We start from the raw sequence: 22,539 nt of genomic DNA, 5'->3' as shown, positions 1-22,539 counted from the left end.
ACTCATCTTGTTCGTTAAAGTGCACTAATTAATAGTAATACGACAACGATTTGATACACCAACAAAGAGATAGATGTATCAAAATTAATACAGGCTTTATTTCAAAGTTTCTTCATATCACTACTCAGCTAATAATAGGCCTACTGTTATATTAGAATCTTATTCAATTTGTCTAAAAATAAAGAAGCAGCGCGTCATTTAGAAGTGTCACGTGGTCGCACAGGTTCGGCAATTTTTCTTTTACAACTTCTTTCTGCGTCTAGGATATCATCAACTGACATCAACTCTATGTTGTCGTGGAGATTGTAGCAAACGCGTTTCGATTGGAATTTAGAAACGCATTTTGTCTTTCGAACATCCGGGAATTTAGAATTAGATGATAGTCGAACGTCACCATCTTTAACAGATTGCAACAGTTGGCATATAAACTGCTTGTCTGCTTTTGTATCTTCCAAAGCATGTCTTATCCAGTTCCAGTAAGGAGACTTTGTACGAAAACTTTTACTTTCCTTTCTTACGCTATGAATCGCGTTGTCATAGCGTTTCTTGTAACGCGTTGTTCTGGAGAGTGACGAAAGACATCTGTAATATGCGTTTAGATGGACAATGTTTGTTATCACAAGTCCTGGCTCTGTGTTAACTTCAACAGTTCTGTGGTTTGCTGCTCTTTTTGGATCATTGACGTCATTTCCATTCTGATGGCGAGTTTGACTACTGACATTACGGTCTAGAAATAGATTGTAAGTTGTAATTATGGTTTCAATGACTTCAACACTAATCAAACGATAAAATAGGCCTATATAAAAAAGACTTCTAAAATATATGACCACCACTTGTACTAACCTTGTGTGCCTTTTCTTTCATTACTGTTATTATCGTTAGAAATGTCCTCATTATTGCACAGTGTTAAATCGAGTATATTATTCGGTGGTTGAAATTTGAATTCTCTTTCCTGTAATGAAACAATGAAATTATATATTTTGATGTATTTTCTATTTCTTCTTTTTTTTTATTTTTTTATTTTATTTTTTATTTTTTTTTGCACTGCTGGCTGCCGTGGGTCCGTGGAGGGCCTAATCCAAATTTCCTCACTGAGGACAAATATTAATACAAAATACAAAAAATATTCTGCATAGGTTTTATAGTCAATATAGTGGGAATATCTTATCATTTTGCTAGTAGGCCTACACACTAAAAATCTGCATTCAGGCATTGCAAGAATATTAACAACCTACCTTCTTTATTTTGTTCATACCATTTCGATTTGAACTTTTTTGAAATGACGTTTCTTTTTCGTTGTGTGTAAACGGTTCTAGTTTGCCCCAATTATCTCTGAACAGAAATGTCCGCGTATTAGGCGGCGGCACAGCAGCTACTTTGGTGTTCTCGTCCACAAACGTTCTGGTAATTTTCAGCAACCTGTCCTCATCCAGTGAAACCTGCCTGGAGGTGGACTTCTTCCATTTTCGTTTGATCTCTACTTTGGTTCGTTGAAGTCTTGAATGAGACCCAGTTACGTCGTTATCTGTATCTATTTAAAACAAAAACATATACTGTACGGTATAAATATATAGTGTCTACACTATCAAGCTAGTTTGACAAAAAAAGTGTCTCAAATATTTAGGTAGTGATATGACGCCATCGTCTCCATATATGGGCACATTTTGTTGTCACAATGTTTGATGGTGTGACAGAACTTTCGATTGGAGATCTCTATGTGTTGGAGACTGTTCGTGCTAGGCCTAGCCTATGCCTAGTACAATCATGAATTAAAGTTCTTTGAAACTTAATATTCTCCTCACCACCATCCTACAGTAGGATATAAATATGTTATTCATTCATTCATTCAATCTTTTATTTCGGAAACTCTGGTCCATAGAAAGTAAATTACATATAAATGAAATAAATAAATAAAATAAACAAAATTACTACTACTCATCTCAGGATGGCATTCCATCTGGAGAGCATCTTCGACTTAACTAAGACGTTGCTTATAATCGTTTGAGATTAAAATATTTTTGCTTGCATTAAGTCTACACATCAGGCCATATATTGATATTCTTAACAATTCATAAAAAGAGGGAATTCTACATTCCGTAAACATGAGGCTGGCACTGCAATGTCGAGGCCGTGCAACAACATTCTTAAACCATTATTGTAGCATACCCGGAGAGATCGCAAGGTACCTTGATTATAGTTGCACCATAATGTAGCACAATACATATTTAATTTACACAATATGTTCTAAATAAAACACATTTCACATTGATAGAACACATACTAAATTTTCTGACCAAGGAGTTGGCTCGGATACACAAAGATCTGTATTGCCGCTTTATATCAAACTCATCACATATATCCAAGGATATAACATGACCAAGATATGTGGTTGAGTCAACATATTCTAAGCTTTTGCCATTAATGGTAATAATAGGTTTCAATTGAATCCTCCGTGACTTAGGACAGATTATCATACAAGATGATTTCTTAGCATTGTAAACAATATCATCATCATCATGAGATGTTGCAACCCTGATGAAGAAGGTGATATAAGCACCATATGTCATCTGCATACGATAGGTTGTTAAATTTAATATTATTATTAAATTTAAGTAGAACAACCGACTTCATAACAAATTATGCCTACCATGAACATTCATTGCTATAAAAGTTTTATTTATTAAACTCCTACCAGCAGTGCAATACCATGCGCTATCTGTGTCCCTTTTATTAAACAATTGACTACATACAGACATTAAACGGATGTTTTTATTTCGTTGCTAAGAGATCTCTAATAGAAACGCCCTGCGTACACGCGCGTGTGTCTTCACTAGGTAGGCCTACGCGTTTCCGTTTTTATATCAAGCAGCGCAATTTAAACACGTGTAGCCTGTAGAGGGCGCTAGATATAATATTTTTCTCGACTTCCTTTCAAGATGGCAGCTGCCACTAAAACGACGTGAGTTCTTTTTCGCTTTCTTTTGGGTTTAAATTGTAATCATTCACTATATTATGTGTAGTAGTATGTATACTGTCTAATATAAGGTCCACTAACACATCTTTTAAGCCTAATTTCTGGGTCTAACATACCCGTTGTAACTACCTTTTGTTCATGAAAGAGTGAGGTGAAAAGAAGCGAGGCGACGAGAAGAGAGAGAGTAGAGAGAGCTCTGGGTCTGGTGGGGGCCATCAGCCGTACCGTACGTAGCCTGTAGCTAATCGAGGGCCTAGCTAGAGTTAGTGAACGACTGTAGATTTAGATTAACTTCGTGTTAGCTAAGCTAACTCACCATGTTGTTGGTTTTGTGTTTGCTAAAAATAAAAAAAATAAAATAAAATGTAATACAGTCAAAATTTATATGTTATATTAAATACAGTACTGTACTATATTAATTATTATATTTAAATATAGACTGTATTTCTTGCCAAACGACTGGCATATTTTTTTTTTGTGTTCCAGCTGCATATTCATGTCTTAATAAACAACTATTGCATTGCATAAACAACTGTTACATTAAAAATGGATGAGGGACTTGAGATTCCTAAAGATTGGAAAGAAACGGCATTTACCAAAGAAGACAATCCCACAGGACTACTTGAAGAAAGCTCATTTGCTACACTTTTTCCAAAGTACAGAGAAAAATATTTACGTGATTGCTGGCCACTCGTACAGAAATCATTGAGTGAACATGTAAGTCAGTGTCACTTGTCAATTGTATGACTCACTATACGACCACCAGGAGAGATGCGTGTGTCATTTACAAACAATTATTGGGGGGGGGGGAGGAAGGGGCGTCGTATAGTGATTCATACAATTAACAAGTGCATTACACTTATGTGAATTAGCAGAATTGCGAGGTCTGATTAATATTAGTAATAAGATAATAAGATGTTTAACTTCAATTGATGTTTGAATTATTTTGCAGGGAATTAAAGCTAATCTAGATGTCATTGAAGGAAGTATGACTGTACAAACAACAAGAAAAACCTGGGATCCATTTATCATCATTAAAGCCAGAGATATGATGAAGTTGCTGGCAAGGAGTGTGCCATATGAACAGGTAAAATGAAAGACAGATTACAGGATTGTAATGGCCTAAAGCTCTGAAATGTGATGTTCCCATGAAGATATATCACTATCATATTTGAGCATATCACTAGTTTTATAGTGTAGACAGAGCTTTAAAGTCTACAGAATTTATCCCTCTTTTCTCCATACCATTTATCATGTTTTATATATAGTTTTTATATATATATATTATTTATTGATCCAAAGGCAAATTACTGAAAAAATGACAATGCTGTGGGTATATTATTTATTGTATAGTGTGAACTAAGTTCAGTTTATATCAATTTCTAATACTGAAAATTTATTTAATTAAAATGTTCTTTGAAAACAGGCAATTAGAGTTCTTGAAGACGGTATGTCGGCAGAGGTCATCAAGATAGGTCGAATGGTTCCAAATCGTGAACGACTTGTAAAACGGCGACAGCGTTTGATTGGTCCAAATGGCTCAACATTGAAGGCTGTTGAACTGCTTACAAAATGTTATGTGATGGTACAGGGTAACACTGTAGCTGCAGTTGGCCCTCACAGGGGCTTAAGAGATGTTAATAAAGTGGTTATTGACACAATGAAAAATGTTCATCCTATTTATAATATCAAGGTAAACTATTACATTCCCTACCTTACATATAAATGTATGTTATGCTTTTCAGAAATTGTGCCTCCTTCATAATACTAAATACTAAATACTATTATGAGAGGAGATGAGATCTCTTTTGTTCACTGTTTGTATTACTTGCAGTGTGATTACTGCCCAATGTAAGCAAATAATTTAAATTAACCGAGCCTAATGATACTTGTACCAACCACTGCCTAGTCATCCATTTATAGAAGCGTTGATAAAGCAAGCCTGCCCAGTAGAACTTACTATGGTTTCAATAAACTTAAAAACACTGGCTAAAAAGTCCAATCTGAACATGCAACTCAAGTCCAGTGCAAACAAGACTAGTCAAATAGTTTGCTTACAAACAGGATGTAAGAACAGGATGTATTTTTTTTTAGACAATGATGATTAAACGAGAGTTAATAAAAGATGAAAATTTGCGCAATGAATCCTGGGATAGATTCCTGCCAAAGTTCAAATCAAAGAATCTAGCAAAGCGTAAACAACCAGCAAAGAAACGGACAAAGAAAGAGTATACGCCGTTCCCTCCGCCGCAACCAGAAAGCAAGGTTAGTTAAATGTTTAGTTTCTGTTATTAAAGTGAAGCTCCACCCAGAAAATTTCTAGTTTTCATACATTTCAACTTCATATTTAAAAAAAAAATGTTTTAATATGTACAATTTTTTGGAAAATCATGGCTTTTCGCGATTTGTGAGGATACCTTGTATTTCCTATTCTTTTACATGCAAAAGAGGAGGTAAATTTGAATAATCTTTAAAAATTAATGTAACAACCGTTAGTTTGCAGGTAATCTGCGTAGTAGTAATAGCTTCTGTAACTACTCCAATTTGGGGATTTATCACACTGCTACTTTGTTTATTATCGCATTTTTTTAGTTAATATTTTAAACGTCATGAATTTGTAATTATCAAATCTTCTCTGATCTTACGTTTTAGATGGATAAAGAAATATCAACAGGTGAATACTTTCAGAAGGAAAATGAAAGAAAAGCGAAAGCAAGAGAAATGAAAAAGGTAAATATGATCTGTTAAGCCTTGTCTACACTATCAAACTTTATGTGACAAGAAAATTGTGATGTGCCCAATATGGACATGGATTACTTGGCTGTTGTGACGATACTTGTCTTTTTTCATATTTTAGAGAAAACAGGTTGAAGCAGTTGTCAAGAAGCAAGAGAAGCGCTTAAAAGCGTTTGTCGCCCCCAAAGAACCAGCCGTCAAACAAACAAAAGAGAAGCCTAGTCCAACTAATGATGTTGATATTGATGCTTTAAAGGCTAAAATTAATAAATCAAAAGTAAGTCTCTGTTTTATGAATAGTTGATATATTTTAGAATTGTATCCTTGTTGGAATTACTGTACGCACTTGATTGAAAAAAAAAAAAAATGTATTTTTGATTTTGTTTTAGAAGAAAGGTAGTCTACAGAAGCCGAAATCAGCACCGAAGAAAAAGACTTTGTCCGCGAAATCATGACAAACGGAACGTCTTGTCTAATGTGTAGATTGTGGCTAGTATTTGGCAGAGGGAGTTTCTCCAAACATGTTTGCAATGAAGTCTTCATAAGTAGAAGCTGATATGGAAGCTACTGTCACAGTAGAAAGAAATTGTAGAAACAGTGAATATGTAAATTGTAGAAACAGTGGATATATAAAGCTCTGTCTTCACTATCAAACTAGTTTGACAAAAAAAGTGTAATGTTCCCAAATATGGTAGTGATAATAATGACAACATCACATTTCTACATAAACTTTGATAGTGTAAACAGAGCTTTATGAATAAAACAAACCAGACACTACTACAATAACAATGAACTCTCAATTTTATTGTATACTATTGTTCACTTCAATCAATTTCAGGTGTGTTGCTTACATTTTTAATTACTATTATTATGTACAGAAACGTGAATTAAAGATTTGTTATTGGTTTTATATTTTGTTTACATTCTTGTTGAAAATCACGCTCAAATGTCCGAACATGCAATAGTACACTTGTGTGTGCAATAGTATGTTATGATTTTGCAACAGGTACTGGCTCAATATCATCTATTCCAAAATGGTACGACGCGTCAGCACGATGGCGCCTTAAACCAATGATTGCGTTCATTTCCATCGTTTTTGGTGTAATACCGAGGTCCTCAAGTCCGGGTACTCCTTCTGTCGGGATTTCAGCGCTGTGTTGCTGTAAATTAACAAATACAATTATTAGTTTCTTCAAAATGTTTTGATATCAACCATACTTTTACTAATAAGTTTAATAAGTGCTTCATATGTCACTTACAACTTCCAGCATATCTCTCGTCAACCACGGGATGAAAGGGTACAGTTCAAATCCTCTTGCTATTCCTTTAAGCACAAACTTAGGGAGTGGATACTTAATGTATGGCCGCCTCGTTATTCTGTAAATGTATTCTATCACATCACTCAAGAAGTAAGGCTTGGGCCTGAAAGAAAACAAAAATACTAACCCACAGCTTGTGCACCCAAGGAAATCTAACATACATGACACCGAGCTCACAACACAACATAGGAACTCGTATGATCTTATGTCTGGCAAATACCAACAGTACTGTACTATGTATACATATTCTCCGTGGCGCGCAGTGTATGTTAAGGGACGTGGAACTAATCGTGTCGCAGCCTCAGATAAACCCTTTAATCTCCGGAGCTCGGCTACTAACTACACACACTATGCAAGCTTACCCGTAGAATTCATATGTTTTTCCTTCAGCATCTTTTTCTTTGCATGCCATCAAGATACCTTGAGCAACATCTGTCACCTGAAAATAATTCAATGCATTTTGAGTGAGCAGTGGCATAACAGCTCACTGGCTAATAAACTGAGGGACCCTAGAGCTTAAGGCGCCCCAGAGCAGTGCAATGTCCCAGTCCAACTACCCAGCGTTGGACGGCCCCTTAGGAGTACTAACCAGGGGCCTTTGCCCTGTGAGTGAGGCTATTCCTCTCATATAGCAGATTTCTACTAGGTGGCTGTTTGATGTAGTTTCTTTTCTCAGTTTAATTTTGACATAAAATATGCAATAAGTTACTTACAAACACTGGTCTTTTAACAGATTTCCATGCAGAAAAATAAAGAGGTACGCCACCAGCAAATCTCTGATCTATAACAAAATGTCATCATAATAATGTTTTATATCACAGCCTATTCTTTATAAAGGTTTTTTTCACAGCTGACGTCCTCTGTATGTGACATTAAGTAAAAAAAACATAATTCATGACATACTTGCAAAATGATTAAAGTATCTGTCTTCAGAGCCATAAATTTGAGCTGGTTTTATAATAATGGCTTCTGGGAATTCTCTTCTTACGACGGTCTCTCCCGCAGCCTGGATTGAATAAAATAAACAATTAGGCACAATAGATTACCACAATATAGTGTATCATCATCTTTGTGTACTGTGCAGAACCTCATTTGATTATAGTCACACATGGGTTAGTCCCATTTATACAGCTGGGCATCCTAATTTGTGTATGTTTTTATTGTGCACATATCAATGTACATTATCTTATGTTCTCTGAAGAAAAAATGTCAAAATTGCAGCCAGTACTTACTTTAGTTCTGAGAAATTTTGATGGTGAGGTGATGTCTGCAGATAGCGCCGAGAGGTGAATGAGCCTACCAACGCCCTCTTCCTTGCAGATCTTGGCCAACGTTCCAGCTACGTTGATGTGGATATCCTCAAAATGAAAGTTTCTAAAAATAAAAGATAAAGGCTAAAGCTCTGTCTGCACTATCAAACTAGTTTGAAGTGCCCAAATATGGTGGTGATATGCCCGAATATGGTGGTGATATGCCCAATATGGTAGTGCTATGACATCATTCATCATATCCATAAATGGGCACATCACATTTTATTATCACATAAAGTTTAATAGTGTAGACAGAGCTTTAGAAGCTGCACTCAAATCAACTGGAAGGGACCAGATCAGAAACAACAGGAAACCTTCTATAGTGTGAAAGGCATTCTAGGTACACATGAGAGCAATTCATGATACTGTATACTTATTATCAGGGGTACCACACACCTATGCATTACAATCTCACCTTGTTTCATAGTCTTGTCCTAGTAAATTAATGACAATGTTACAATGTTTTACTATATCTCGTATACGTTCTGTCTCCTTTACTGTGTACTCCTATGAAAAGCAAAGACAGAAATTGTTTAATATCTTCATTGAGCATATCATGATTCAATTACGGGTCAGCAACATAGGTCTAAGGTCTAGGTATAAGAAACCAGAATTAGGAGGCATATTCTAGTAGCACGGGCCGTTTTGCATAATATTCCAAATCTGAGGACATCCTCACCCCAGGATAGATTCATCATAATGGTGCTATGTTATGTTATTACCTGGAAATTAATTTGTCCCAAATCACCCATTAATTTCATATGTTGCACATAATAAGGATCGCAGCGGTGAGGAATTATAATTTGGCTTCCTTCTTTACCTGAAAAAAAAAAACCAATGGGTTGTTGTCACTCTGAAGTTCATTCACAATTGTAAGTGTATAGTGTCAGTTTTGATAATAAATTTAAACTTTTCAACACTATAATTAATAGGATAGAAAGAATTTTACCTAGCCTGTTTACAAGATATCTGCCGACAAACCCACTTGCTCCAAATACAGCCACGGACATTCCACTAAATGATGAACGGCCACCTCTACCTCTCGGCACAACTGATGGATTGTATGTTCCTGCATTTCGCTGGCTCACAACCGTAACACCGGCAACACAATTTGATATTTTATCTAAAAAAAAGAATTTTCATAAAAAGAAAGGACCGATTTAATTTAATCATGATGATGAGGTGATTGCTAGCCTAGGCCTAGGCAAACACAAGAAGAAATAGGCTTAGGGTAGGCTAGCTTCTTCTGGCTGAATGGCTTTCCCAGTATAGGCTAGCTAGGCCTAACACTAGCCCTAGGCTGGTAGGTCCTAGCTAGCTCTCCTAGGTAGCTACTTACTAGCTAGGCCTAGTAGGGCCTAGGCTAGCCGGTAGCCTACTACTACTACTACTACTACTAGCCTAGGCCTAGCCTAGCCGGATCTCTACCTTACCAAATATAATTTTTTGATAATTTTCACCCTACGATATGGTTGATTAGATTAATAATATTGAAACTGACTGCCGTTTTACTTACTACAAACCGTCACCCGGCAGCATAAATTTCGAGCAACCGTCAAATTCGCCATTTTCTTCTCGAAACTCGACGACTCGATCGATCGAAGAAAATTAAAATGTGATGATGATCAAAATGAGCATAGCGCCCTCTATACTCTCTATACCGTACCAAACTACACCTGGTAGCTGGTAGGTACTCATAAAACTGATACCGCACTACACTGCTGATACGGTACTTAAATTTTGAAATTTATAGATTTTTTGTTTGTTTTTTGGGTTGCTTGTAATTTTTCCAATTAAAAAAAAATTCCTTAAAAACATTTTATTTTTTATAGGAAACAATTAATGATGATCTTCTAAGTAGACATCATCAGATGTTGATTGACAGCTCGGACCTGCGTTTGTATTGATTGTCAATGTTGGTCTCTTTTTTCACAGTTCGATTCACACGCAATAACACGAAGAGGAACTGAAGAAGAAGACGGTTGGATTCTGGCCTGTGTACGTCCTATTGCAATTAATTCGCGCGGCGCAAATCAAAAGATTAAATGATGATTTTTGAATATTAACTACATAATAAAAGGCTACTGCTAGCTGTTGTTTCGTAGCCAATGCCAGTTCTCGAAAAGGATATAAATTCAGCATCAAATTGTCTGATGATGAATGGTGGGGAGCCGCTTCTCGACCACCGAGATGGAGAGGCTGGAATGGACCTCGTTCGCACCGGTAAGTAACTTTGGCGGCGTCTTGATTTCAGGATAGTCTGCTATCTCATTTTTTGGCCTTACTAAGTTTTGAAAATCATAAGTAAATTGAAAGTAAAAAATGGCATGTTGACTTGAAATCCTTCTTGCTTTTTCTCTTTTATCTATTTCCAGAATCTTGCTTAGATATTATTAATAATTTTTATAATTTGAACAAAACATAAATATAATATTGAAAACAAAATATAAATTAACAGACACAAAACAAACTGGCCCAGTGATATACTCCAACCGAGATTCGAACCCGAAACTTACTTTTGAATATGCAGAGGTCATACAATGAGACCACTTTCAATTTCTTTGACAACATTATTTAATTTAAATGAAAATTAATGGTATTAATAATAATTTAAAAATATTTTAGTAAAACCATTTCATTTTGTAATTATTTATGTTTTTTTTTGCACTTTTATTACAAGAAAATATGCAATTTTTTCCTGAATATGAATGTTTTATGGCTTTAAGTAGTGTTATTAATTTATAAATTAATAAAATTCATGATCCCTCTCTATTCATACACCATAATCTAGTTTATAATAATGTAGCATAATAATTAATTAATTATGATTGTTACTGATGCCTTCTAGGTCTGTCTATATTCGTGTGTGATGGTTCGTAAGATAAAGTAATGTGTATAAAAACCTTGTTTCATAATATGCAGTGTGGGCAACCTCCATATATATATATATATAAACACAAGAGGCAAAGAACATTAATTCTAAACCGCCCGGTGTGATATACTAAAATTTAATTAATTAATTTGAAACGATAAATATATATATATATATATATATATAACACAGTAGGCAAAGAACATTAATTCTAAACCGCCCGGTGATATACTGAAATTTAATTAATTAATATGAAACGATAAAATGAGGAAATCTGTGAGAATGAGAAAAAGTCGCCCCAACCGAGACTCGAACTCGGACCGTCTGCTTGATATGCAGTTGCCCTAACCATTAGACCACTGGGGCCTTTCATGGTATTGTTCAAACTCGATTGGATAGCGACTCTTTAACATTCTCGGCGTGGTACGGCGGAACAGCACTAGTCCTCAGTTGTACGCACGCGCACCAGAGATCAAATTGATACGCCCTCATCTTACAGTATTTTTATTCACGAGGCGGGATCTCCGAAGAGATACTTTTATATATATAAACAAATCAGGCAAAGAACATTAATTCTAAACCGCCCGGTGATATACTGAAATTTAATTAATTAATTTGAAACGATAAATTTATTTATTTATTAATTTATATATATATATATAAACAAATCATATATATATATATATATATATATATTGGTCAAACTCGCGTACTACGTCACACATTCTATGTAGGGCAACATCAATGCCATATGTGATACCTATTTTCGATGCGTTTCAATGTTCTAACAGAGCAACAGGCAAAATGTAAAACGCACATGAATCTATTAATCATTCATTGTCTGTCATCACATCCATTTGTACATTCCATACTTCCGGGCATACTTCCATGAATTATTTACTTTTTCGTGGAAAAGTATATTTTTCTTTGTATGCTTGTTTTTGCATGAAAAGACCACAATTTCAGGTGAATTTGTTTTTGTAAATAGGTACTACTAAACAAGCCTATTAATTTTCAAACAGTTTCTGAAAACCCATCTCTTTCACATTGCATATGAACTAATGTATTTCACCTACTGTAGTTCTAGCCTTGTGGTCGCAGCAATATAGAGAACATTTCTTTTGGGCAATACAAAAGAGAATTATTATTATTTTCAAGAAATTTGTTGATGACTCCTGTCATGAGTTTTAACTGTCAATATGGGACAGAATATTTGATAGCGCACCTTTCATTCATTCTTTCATTCATGTTGTCTATTTATTATTCATCAGTTGTCTAGATTGGCATTCTTCCATCTACATTCTGACCCAAAATCAACTTTGTATCAGATAAAGAAACATGTATTCATCCTTTAAAAAAATATTTTATATAAGCTTTCAACCTTGGGATTGGAAGGCAAGCACGTTTACCACCAAGCTACTGTCATACTGTCAGCTCAACTACTACTCTATGCATCTAACAATATTAATTCATCCACAGATCTGTCTGTCTGGTTTTTAAAATTAATTATAGTAATCCTCTTGTAGTCATACATTGTTGTTTTTATAATCAGTTCAAGTCGTGCCTTATAGCCAACTATATCTGAAGGGAGTATACTTATTAATTGGTCATGATAAAGTATTATTATTTTTATAATCAGTTATATCTGGACATTAGTGACCATTACTATAAACTACTACATCGATGAAGATGATACCTGATCAATATCTGTCACTATGTCCAATTTGTAAGTTCATGCTAACTACTACCATATTGACACAGATGTAAGTCTACTTTGAGATGCTGCATGTCGGTGTCCATCCACAAATTGCGAGTCCAGGGCTAGGAATTTACTTTTTTATTCCACTAGTGTTAGTGTTAGTCGTAAAAAATCAAACTAGCAAAACAAAATATTTAAAAAATGAAGCAAAATTTTAAAATCAAATTTTAATAATTGAATTATTCTACAAAAAGTTAAATTTTCAGAAAAATGCCAATCAAAAATCAAGTACAGTACCTTGCTTACTATATTAAAAATGTATTTTTTTCAGTCAAATAATTTAACTTTTGAAATGTTTAACTAGCAATTATAAATCTACTAATAGCAAATTGCTGGAGTCTCATCAAAAGTTCTATATAGACTTCTGACATTGGAGACTGGAATAGAGACCAATGCACAAGAGTACCCTGTAGTTTCTTATACTTAATTTCAAAAGCTTTATTCCGTCTATTAATACACAATGCTATTGACCAAACATTGATTTGTAAGCTACCCTACGGTCATTTAATATCCATACAATATATGATACATTGGATACGCACACAAGAAACAAACGTCGTTCGTTTACTATTTTTAACGCTGCGTTAATGAAGTTCTATTTAAATGCGAGCTTAAATCTCCTAGACTTAGGTTTATGTCGCTACGCATTCAGAGGTTTTAATTAGACAATTTATTCTGATTTAGCAGAACAAGCAGTTGATAAGAGCAAGTGGAATTTAACTGACTTTGTCATTCAGGATTTACGTACTTCATCATATGAGCTCATTAGAAAGAATGAATTGAATATCATATATACCATATTTATTCGAATAAACGCCCGCTTTGAATAATTATCTCCCTTAAATAAACGCCCCCATAAAACATCCTTTTGGGTCTATTTCGTGCCTAGCTTACCTTGATGAACCAACAATATTCTTCTCTCCTCGAAGAGCTAGATAGACTTGAAAACTAGAAGTTTTCATTGAATCCCCTTTTCCACAAATGGTATAGTCCATGAACTATGCCCTCAAGAATTAAACTTCTCCCCCTTAAATAAATGCTCACTTCCCTCCTCCCATAACATTTGTATATTTCAGCCATTGATATCTACAGCATTGTCATTTGTCAATACTTTGCCTTTGATTGATATTATTATATTTTATCTAAAGAATATAAATAAATTGTAATATATTGTTCCATTTGTATTGATCATTGTATTGTATTGTCAATGTAGTACAGTTTGTTTGTTGTTCAACACATCAATATTATTGATTTATATATGTACCATTTCTTAGAAATAATTATTTCAAATTAATTTAGTACTGTACTTCAAATGTATCTTTTATTTATTATATTTATACTACAGAACTCCTATAATGTAATCTGAGTATTAACAATATTTGAAAAAATACCTTTGCTAAATTATTTAATGGTTTCATAATGTATGTAAGTATATACTTAGAATAATGTGGTGGTCGCGTGCCTTGTGACCAGATCACAGTATGATTTAGATTAACTAAGTCACCTGCTTAGCTCTATTGCTTAAGCTTATGTTCTGTTCTTACAGCTGTTATAGCCTCCATAAGCATTGTTTTTATAAGACATTTGGTCAGGCTATATTGTATATAGATACTGATATGACATCAAGAAGGGAAGCCCTGGAGTTGTAGGTCGGGCTAAGAAAACAGCTCCATGTATTGCAAATATTACAATAATTATTTAAACTATTTTGTTATAGCAGATTAATTAATTTAAAGTTATTTTAATAATTGCATATATTTATTATTATTTATATAAAATCCAAAGGCAAAATACTGAAAAACGACAATGCTGTGTGTATCAGTGGCTGGATCTCAATGGAGATACAAAAAAAGTGAAAAGCTAAATCAAAATGATTAAAGACCCCTTCCCTGCAATTTTGGACGTTTTTTTGAAAATAATACATATATATCACTTTAAAAACATTAAACCATGTCATTCCTTGTCTTAAATGTACGTTTTATGGTAAATTATGATAAAAAGTGAGAAACAATGCACTACCTAAGTAGCTCGCGGCGATCGACCTCTCGTGGACGGTCTTAGGCCTAGCCTAGCTAGGCTTAGTTTTGTAGGCCTAACTGGTAAACATCGGTAACGTACGAACATCGTACGCTAGCTATATACCTAGCCTGACGTTGTATAGTTGCTGCATTAATTGTCTTTCTATTTTTGCCAGACTCCGTTGATACAAATTGGGGAAAACCCGGTATTTTCGCTGAAAAGTTAGGAGTCGCCATTTGTTTTGGCCTCACGATCGATCGAAAAGTGGGCGAATTACAGGTGAAAAACAAAAATATCAATCCGCGCGCAATGCATTTTGGGATTTATAGCGGGCCGCTATAATTATTAAAATCGACTTATTTTTCACATTTTTAACCGTTTAAAGATGAAAAAAGTTATCGCAATAGGACCATATAGTATTATTTTTACATTAAATATAGTTTGTGATCTTAAATTAGATCTAAAAAACGTAGGGAAGGGGGCTTTAAGTAAAGTTAGCAGAGTTTCCGGCAACACATTATTATTTTTGTTTACATCTTTAGACACATGGCCAATGATTACCAATAGTAAATGAATCACTGTCCTATAAAATAGGTGGTAATCCTCCTGATGCAGGGGCTATTCTGTGAACCAGTTAATTGGGGTAACCTGTCTCGAAAGATGAACCAGGTTTTTTAAATGGCACACAGGCAAACTGTGTACACTGTACCTATGGTTCATAGTCCTTATACGAGAAGACTTGTTCCACCACCAGACCTACTGCAGGAGCATTAGTTTTTGTGTATTGTTTTTATTCAATATTTTACACAGAGGCGCCTCTGTTTTGTGTGGTGGTAGAAAGCCTCTTTCACCTAGCAAAGCTTTTTTTACAACCACTGGGGGTGTTGTATGGTGTGCGACCCAGTGTTTTGAAAGGCCATGTGGAGGGGATAATAGACTGGAGATGAATAATCTAATGAATTTAGAGGCAAGCGTCTTAAACCAAACTGATCAACCAAATTGTTCACATTACCATTTGAATAATAGACCGTGACATTATCATGTCTTTTGGCATCTTCTCTCAGCTACGTGTCATATATTGTGGCTTATTAATCAACTTGCACCGTGTTTTGACGTCAAATGATGTGCTCTGGTGATTCTAGAGGCCATGTGCACGCTGTCATCTTTGTCACATTAGATAGGTCAGCCTCAAGCATAGTTGATTGTCATTAAATTTAGTGAAGGACTATCCATATGCCAATTAAATTTTGTCTTTAATAAACAGACATTCATTTAATCTCCATTTCCGATCTTCACATATAGAATAAAAAAATACAGAGTTAGTGTATTATACATAACAAAGAAAATGTTATATATAAAATAATTTGAATATTTCTATATTATTATATTGATTATTAATTAATGTATAACAATGTGTTTATTTTTAATTATCAAAACTTTTTCATTTAATATTTAAACAATTTATTTTAGAATTTTAATTACAGTATTATACCCAAGTCAATAGGGAGTACATTTTTTTACCTATTATGTAATAAATTTACATTTTTATTATACCCTTTCAACAGAATTTTTCCAACAATCAATACGTTTCCTGTATAGGTTATTAATATGTTTTATTTTAAGTATCATTATTAACCCTTAAAGTAACACATACAAATGATTATGGAAATTTAAGTTCGCGTTTACTACCAGCCAATAATTATTAATTATACAAATAATTAACCTACAAGAGTCTGTCAACCAAAAACAGGTCGAATTTCCATGTTCGAACAAAGACCCAACAAAAGGCAGGGAAAACCCTCATTTTACGCCTTTCAATAACAACTCGCTTTATTTGCATTTCAAGTTGAGAAGGTGATATTGATTTTAATTGATTAGTTGATCAATAAATTATAATTACTTGCTAGATATTAAATCTAAAATAATAACGTGCCCCCTTGAACTTACCGTAAAGTTCATAAATAAATTGTTACAATTAACACAGGCTAGTGAATTAATAGAACGTCTATTTTTAAATATGAGAGGGAAAAACTATAGAGATGACCCCTTACATTTCATTACATAAAAGCCGACTTGATTTAGGCCATTGATTGTATCATTCCTATAATTATTAAGTTCTAAAAAATGAGCATACTTATAAAATATAGGCATGAAGATTTTTTACCACTAAAACCTAAATAAAGGACGGCGTTGTAGATATAACAAAATATTTATTACAATATAAATATTGATTACAATTTAAAAAAAAATTTGTTTTGGTGAAATATAAGGTGCGTCTTATACATCGACGATATAATAAATACCGATATTTTACTCTCAATTAGGGGGTGCGTCTTATACACAGGTGCGACTTATACACCGAAATATACGGTATATATATATATATATATATATATATATATATAAATATTTTTTTAATGCTACGGTATTACGGTAATTATCCGGTTTAATTCCATATTTACTCCATTATATTATGGGACATTAAATACTATTGTACTATTTAAATAATAATTGGTCTGTGGAACATAATATATGTATCTAAAAGTCAATAACTGTAATAATATTCCATTTTATTGGAAATGTAACTACTTTATACCATGTGACTTTACTAATGACCTGTTTATTAGGCGATTTCAACAATTGTTGATATAGAACCAATAGATCTGGTGATTGTAAATAAAATTAATAAGTAATTTCTGGAATTAGAATTTACAATATATTGCTGTCATCTACCAATTTATAATATCATAATTACCATCATAGGTAACCTATCATCTTTTATATTATTATTTAATATTGCCAAGAAAAATATACTGCACTACAAGCCAAATACAAATAACAATAGGCAATGTATAAGTAGATTGTTAGGAAACATAAAAAAGTCATTGGAGCTGTAGCTGGGTGGTTAACATGCTTGCCTTCCAATCCCTAACCTAGTGCCAGGGTTGTAACCCATGACTATTTCAACAGCACTCCCTAATCCTTAAATGAGACTTAGTCTATAAGCACGAAAATAGTTTATCCATCCTGTAATTGGTGAGTTTTTGCTTGCTGTTAGATGCGTATGACATAAAAAATAAATAAAAAAGAGAGAAAACTGAATCTCTATAGCTAACCCAGTAGCAATACATGAAGATAAAAATATTAGTAAATTCAAAGGAAATAAAACCTTAAATTAATTCATAACATTAAAATAAAAGCCCTCCTTCTTTCTTTTCCGAAATCTTGTATCTGCATAATGAGGTCATTATCAATATTATCATCGACAAATTGTCATCATTATGATATGATAATACTATCATTATCAATATTATCATCAACAAATTGTCATCATTATGATGTGATAACACTATCATTATCAATTTTATCATCAACAAATTGTCATCATTATGATGTGATAGCACTCTATCATTATTAGTTTTATCATCAACAAATTGTCATCATTAGGATGTGATAACACTATATCATCAATATCATCATCAACAAATTGTCATCATTATGATGTGATAGCACTCTATCATTATTAGTTTTATCATCAACAAATTGTCATCATTATGATGTGATAACACTATCATTATCAATATTATCATCAACAAATTGTCATCATTAGGATGTGATAACACTATATCATCAATATCATCATCAACAAATTGTCATCATTATGATGTGATAGCACTCTATCATTATTAGTTTTATCATCAACAAATTGTCATCATTAGGATGTGATAACACTATCATTATCAATATTATCATCAACAAATTGTCATCATTATGATGTGATAGCACTCTATCATTATTAGTTTTATCATCAACAAATTGTCATCATTAGGATGTGATAACACTATCATTATCAATATTATCATCAACAAATTGTCATTATTATGATAGCACTATCGTATCATGTCTTCATCAATATTGTTGTCTCCTTTCGATTATTGCATCTTTTGTGATTAGCAACATAAAGACAGTACTGCAGCAGTCCTTGCATGACATCATCATTCATTGACAGCGTGCTTAGCATGCAAAGAATGTGTAAAATCAATTAACTAATCTATTTCAAAAACCTTCACGTTCGGTGTCAGGTCTTAACATTTCATATTTGTCTCAAATTTGCTAATACTTATCATCTGATCAGCTGACGTGAAGTAATAATGATACAAATCATTCAGATGACATTAATATCGCGATGCTGCTGATTGCATTTTGTTTCGTGTTAGATTACGCGATAAAATTAAATGCCGTTTTAAGATCTTCTTTAAGTGATATTTACGTGTTCTATTGTTTAACACTGTGAATGTAGTCTGACACCATTAACTACTAAGTTTGACTAAAGAATATGTGTTTAGTTACACAATATGTAGCCTATACATAACTCCATTGTGTGGTATTTGGACACAAGAGTTATAAAACATACAGTAATTTAAAATTATTATTTTTTATTAAAGATACATTGTCCCCCTAAAAAATATTGAAATATTTTTTAATGCCATTTTAATATCACATAATAATAGAAAATTGGATCGGGAAAAAAAAAAAAAAAAAAATGTTAAATAGTCAAATTAAAAATGGCATTTATTAAAAGTCTTCATATTTCATGTTTTTTTTCTGGAACAATCCTTCAGACTACAGTATATTGAGTATGATGCGCACAAACAACATACTTAATGTACTGTAAGTTTAATCATAGTGACTTCTTAAACCTTGTCATTAAACTATTTTTAGCCCGGTCAACTATCTATTGTGTTTGAGGTTTAAATAAAAAATATTCATGAAATACAATGCCCTCCCAGACGCAAATATTTGTAACTGTAAACCAACATTAGGTTGGAAACAAATGAAAATAGCACGATCGCTGACAATTGCGACAACTGGACTTTACGCCTACGTGTGTTTTTTAACCAATACTGTATTATCTTGAAAGTTGATCAATATTCAATGAAATTAATATTGTTATTAATATGAAAGGAATGTATACAACACATAAGGAATTGTTGAACTACTCCAAAGGCTTGTTTCTGTTGCAAGCAAATAACCAATCTATTTGAATAAATTAATACCCACAATTTGTTGGTAGTAAAAACACAACCAATTTTAAGTAACCGGTTAAAAATGGCATTCTCAAAATGATGGTTACCCTACTGATAGTCTGACCAAATCAATTAGTTGACAATATACACAGTACCGTTTTTATCGTATGATCATTCGGGAAAAACTTATATAATGATATTGGAATTTCCTTTCCCGGTTATATCGTTGGATGTTTGAATATCTGAACACACTGCATTTAAACAAAACTCCAATTTAATTTATTAAGAAAGAAAGACAATAAAGGGAAAACTTCAGCAGAAGTGCTGTTGATACTTATTTTTATAAAATCTATTTCAAGTACAGCTATCAAAGATAATTAATTGGATGTTTATTATTAATTATAAAAATAATATTGTTTTCTAAAAATGTAAAAATAATGAGGTTATAAATGATAATACAGTATGTACAAAAACCAGGCCAACAGCCATAAGTCGCATGCTAAAACGCATAGTGATACCGGACCGACAGACAGACCGACAGACCGACCGACTGACATAGTGAACTATTGAGTCGCGTTCACGCGACTAAAAATAGTAATAGTGATGTTCGTATTAAATTATTGACTTTTAATATCTATAAATTATTTATTTATTCATTTAATAAATTGATTTAACATATCATTTCATTTCATTTCCATTTCCATTTCCATTTCCATTTCCATTTCCATTTCCATTTCCATTTCCATTTCCATTTCCATTTCCATTTCCATTTCCATTTCCATTTCCATTTCCATTTCCATTTCCATTTCCATTTCCATTTCCATTTCCATTTCCATTTCCATTTCCATTTCCATTTCCATTTCCATTTCCATTTCCATTTCCATTTCCATTTTCATTTTCATTTTCATTTTCATTTTCATTTTCATTTTCATTTTCATTTTCAATTTCATTTCATTTCATTTCATTGATAGAATGTGTAGAGTGCTGTAGTTCATTGGCATGGATCTATCTGTCAAAGTCCTTGACATTAAACTGCGACGACAACAACGTGACACCTTTAAAATCATTCAAATTAAAGATATATTCATTATTGATTGAAGATTAAAACACTCTGTAAAATTGCTTTTGTTGTGATTGTCCCCACTTTTCTAATCATATACTTTTTTAAAACTCAGTTGTGAACAATCCTAGGTTTATAAAATAAAATATTTTGAGCTCTGTCTACACTATCAAACATTATGTGACAAACAAATGTGATGTGCCCATATATGTAAAGCTCTGTCTACACTATTAAACGTTATGTGGCAAAAAAAGGTGATGTGCGAATATGTGGACATGATGATGTCATATCACTACCATATTTGGGAATATCACCACTATATTTGGGCACATCACACTTTTTTTGTCAAACTAGTTTGATAGTGTAGACAGCTTTGTAACATGACTCTCTACATAACCCATTGAAAGAAACTGCTTGTCTTGACTTGAACTGAGAACCAGAGCAGGTGTAAAAGACCGTTAAGACTTGAGGTGAGCAGCTGACTCGCTGGATCCAACAATTTGCCAACAATATTTTTTTTAATATAATTTCTATGATTTCTATACTGTAATTGTTTAATATTAAATTTGTAATATAATTTTTTTATTTCAAATTCATCCAACAGCAAGCAACTTGCAAGATGTATAAACTATAATTTTATTATTATTTCAACACAAAATTACTTTCTGCATTGAATTTAAGTCAGAATTTATTATCATTTTCGTTATTACTTACATGTCCACAGCTAAGTTTTTGGAAACAATATATTTTTATACATTTTAAGCAGAATAAACAGCAATATTGACATTTTTTTCTATGTATCCTGCCTGTATATTATTTATTTATTACGGATCGCAGACAAAGAATTTTGTAAATTTATGACTGTCATGATGAATCCACGACATTGTTTTTGTCCACAAATCAATAAGTAAAGCAATCGTTCATGATCAGACATATAAATTGGTTAATCAACCAGACATCTCCTACATAAATCTATTTTAGAATCGGAAGATCTATAGATAGACAACTACTGTAGCAAAATATTAGTAATCTAGGGGCTCAAGGTGATGTCAACAAATTTTTGAATTCTCAAAATGTACACTGTATTTAATTAATTTATGCTAGATGGTCAATTGACAACATTTGAATTCGCACAATGTACAATTTAACTTCAGTAGGCTAGGTGTGAGTGATGGTGAACAAATAGTACATAAATTTTACTTGTTTTTATTTTTAGCTACATGCAATAATTAGTTATTCTATCATGTACTACTTCTTGGGATAATTACCTTTGTGAATTCATTAAAATATTACTCAATATCATAGCGTTTCTTTATGGTAACTAATTCTTTAAAACCAATGAAATTGATTGTACTCAGGAGTTTTTTAACACACCGGGCCGGGACACACACCTGGCCGGGACACACACCTGGCCAGGACACAAACCGGGCCGAGGCACATACCTAGCTGGGGCACATACCTAG

General features: G+C 33.2%; 4 protein-coding genes across 6 annotated transcripts in view; 2 read left to right on the top strand and 2 right to left on the bottom strand.

Annotated features, from left to right (window-relative positions):
• Positions 1-93: 93 nt before the first annotated feature.
• Positions 94-2,721, bottom strand: LOC140054529 (uncharacterized). The gene is made up of 4 exons (XM_072099557.1): positions 2,648-2,721; positions 1,236-1,531; positions 844-952; positions 94-727 (listed from the first exon to the last, which is right to left on the bottom strand). Exons 1-4 carry the CDS (start codon positions 2,658-2,660, stop codon positions 195-197), a joined length of 951 nt encoding a protein of 316 aa, XP_071955658.1. The 5' UTR covers positions 2,661-2,721; the 3' UTR covers positions 94-194.
• Positions 2,722-2,893: 172 nt separating this feature from the next.
• LOC140054526 (KRR1 small subunit processome component homolog) lies at positions 2,894-6,275 on the top strand. Of its 2 annotated transcripts, none has more exons than XM_072099553.1 (8): positions 2,894-2,959; positions 3,461-3,691; positions 3,927-4,061; positions 4,401-4,667; positions 5,069-5,239; positions 5,627-5,704; positions 5,832-5,987; positions 6,103-6,275. In XM_072099553.1, the coding sequence occupies exons 2-8, from the start codon at positions 3,521-3,523 to the stop codon at positions 6,163-6,165; spliced, it is 1,041 nt and encodes a 346-aa protein (XP_071955654.1). In that variant the 5' UTR covers positions 2,894-2,959; positions 3,461-3,520; the 3' UTR covers positions 6,166-6,275. The 2 variants fall into 2 exon arrangements, with proteins under 2 accessions (XP_071955654.1, XP_071955653.1); XM_072099552.1 differs by having other exon boundaries at positions 6,100-6,275.
• Positions 6,276-6,493: 218 nt separating this feature from the next.
• LOC140054524 (NADH dehydrogenase [ubiquinone] 1 alpha subcomplex subunit 9, mitochondrial-like) lies at positions 6,494-9,962 on the bottom strand. Its single transcript, XM_072099547.1, has 10 exons — positions 9,856-9,962; positions 9,289-9,462; positions 9,062-9,159; positions 8,755-8,846; positions 8,262-8,403; positions 7,933-8,035; positions 7,743-7,810; positions 7,392-7,468; positions 6,970-7,132; positions 6,494-6,870 (listed from the first exon to the last, which is right to left on the bottom strand). Exons 1-10 carry the CDS (start codon positions 9,905-9,907, stop codon positions 6,700-6,702), a joined length of 1,140 nt encoding a protein of 379 aa, XP_071955648.1. The 5' UTR covers positions 9,908-9,962; the 3' UTR covers positions 6,494-6,699.
• A 344-nt stretch (positions 9,963-10,306) lies between these two features.
• The window catches only part of LOC140054520 (uncharacterized), a 61,359-nt gene continuing 49,126 nt past the window's right edge, over positions 10,307-22,539 (top strand). For both annotated transcript variants that reach the window (XM_072099541.1, XM_072099540.1), the window contains exon 1: positions 10,307-10,562. In XM_072099541.1, coding sequence (XP_071955642.1) covers positions 10,448-10,562 — 115 coding nt within the window. In that variant the 5' untranslated portion in view covers positions 10,307-10,447. The remainder of the gene's footprint in view (positions 10,563-22,539) is intronic.

Source organism: Antedon mediterranea, chromosome 7 (assembly GCF_964355755.1).
Source record: "Antedon mediterranea chromosome 7, ecAntMedi1.1, whole genome shotgun sequence".
Taxonomy (NCBI): Eukaryota; Metazoa; Echinodermata; class Crinoidea; order Comatulida; family Antedonidae; genus Antedon; species Antedon mediterranea.
The sequence above is the reverse complement of the archived record's forward strand: the minus strand, read 5'-3'. Positions and strand labels throughout refer to the sequence as shown.

Bases quoted from the DNA above. Each gene is read 5' to 3' on its own strand.
- LOC140054529 (XM_072099557.1), bottom strand. The intron at 953-1,235 runs GTAGGTTGTTAA...GTTTCATTACAG, and splicing joins GTATGAACAAAATAAAGAAG to GAAAGAGAATTCAAATTTCA. The intron at 728-843 runs GTTAGTACAAGT...ATCTATTTCTAG, and splicing joins TGAAAGAAAAGGCACACAAG to ACCGTAATGTCAGTAGTCAA.
- LOC140054526 (XM_072099552.1), top strand. From the start codon at position 3,521: ATGGATGAGGGACTTGAGATTCCTAAAGATTGGAAAGAAACGGCATTT. The intron at 4,062-4,400 runs GTAAAATGAAAG...CTTTGAAAACAG, and splicing joins GGAGTGTGCCATATGAACAG to GCAATTAGAGTTCTTGAAGA. The intron at 5,705-5,831 runs GTAAATATGATC...TTCATATTTTAG, and splicing joins AAGCAAGAGAAATGAAAAAG to AGAAAACAGGTTGAAGCAGT.
- LOC140054524 (XM_072099547.1), bottom strand. From the start codon at position 9,907: ATGGCGAATTTGACGGTTGCTCGAAATTTATGCTGCCGGGTGACGGTT. The intron at 7,469-7,742 runs GTAAGTAACTTA...AATTATTTTCAG, and splicing joins CTGTTAAAAGACCAGTGTTT to GTGACAGATGTTGCTCAAGG. The intron at 6,871-6,969 runs GTAAGTGACATA...GTTAATTTACAG, and splicing joins CGAGAGATATGCTGGAAGTT to CAACACAGCGCTGAAATCCC.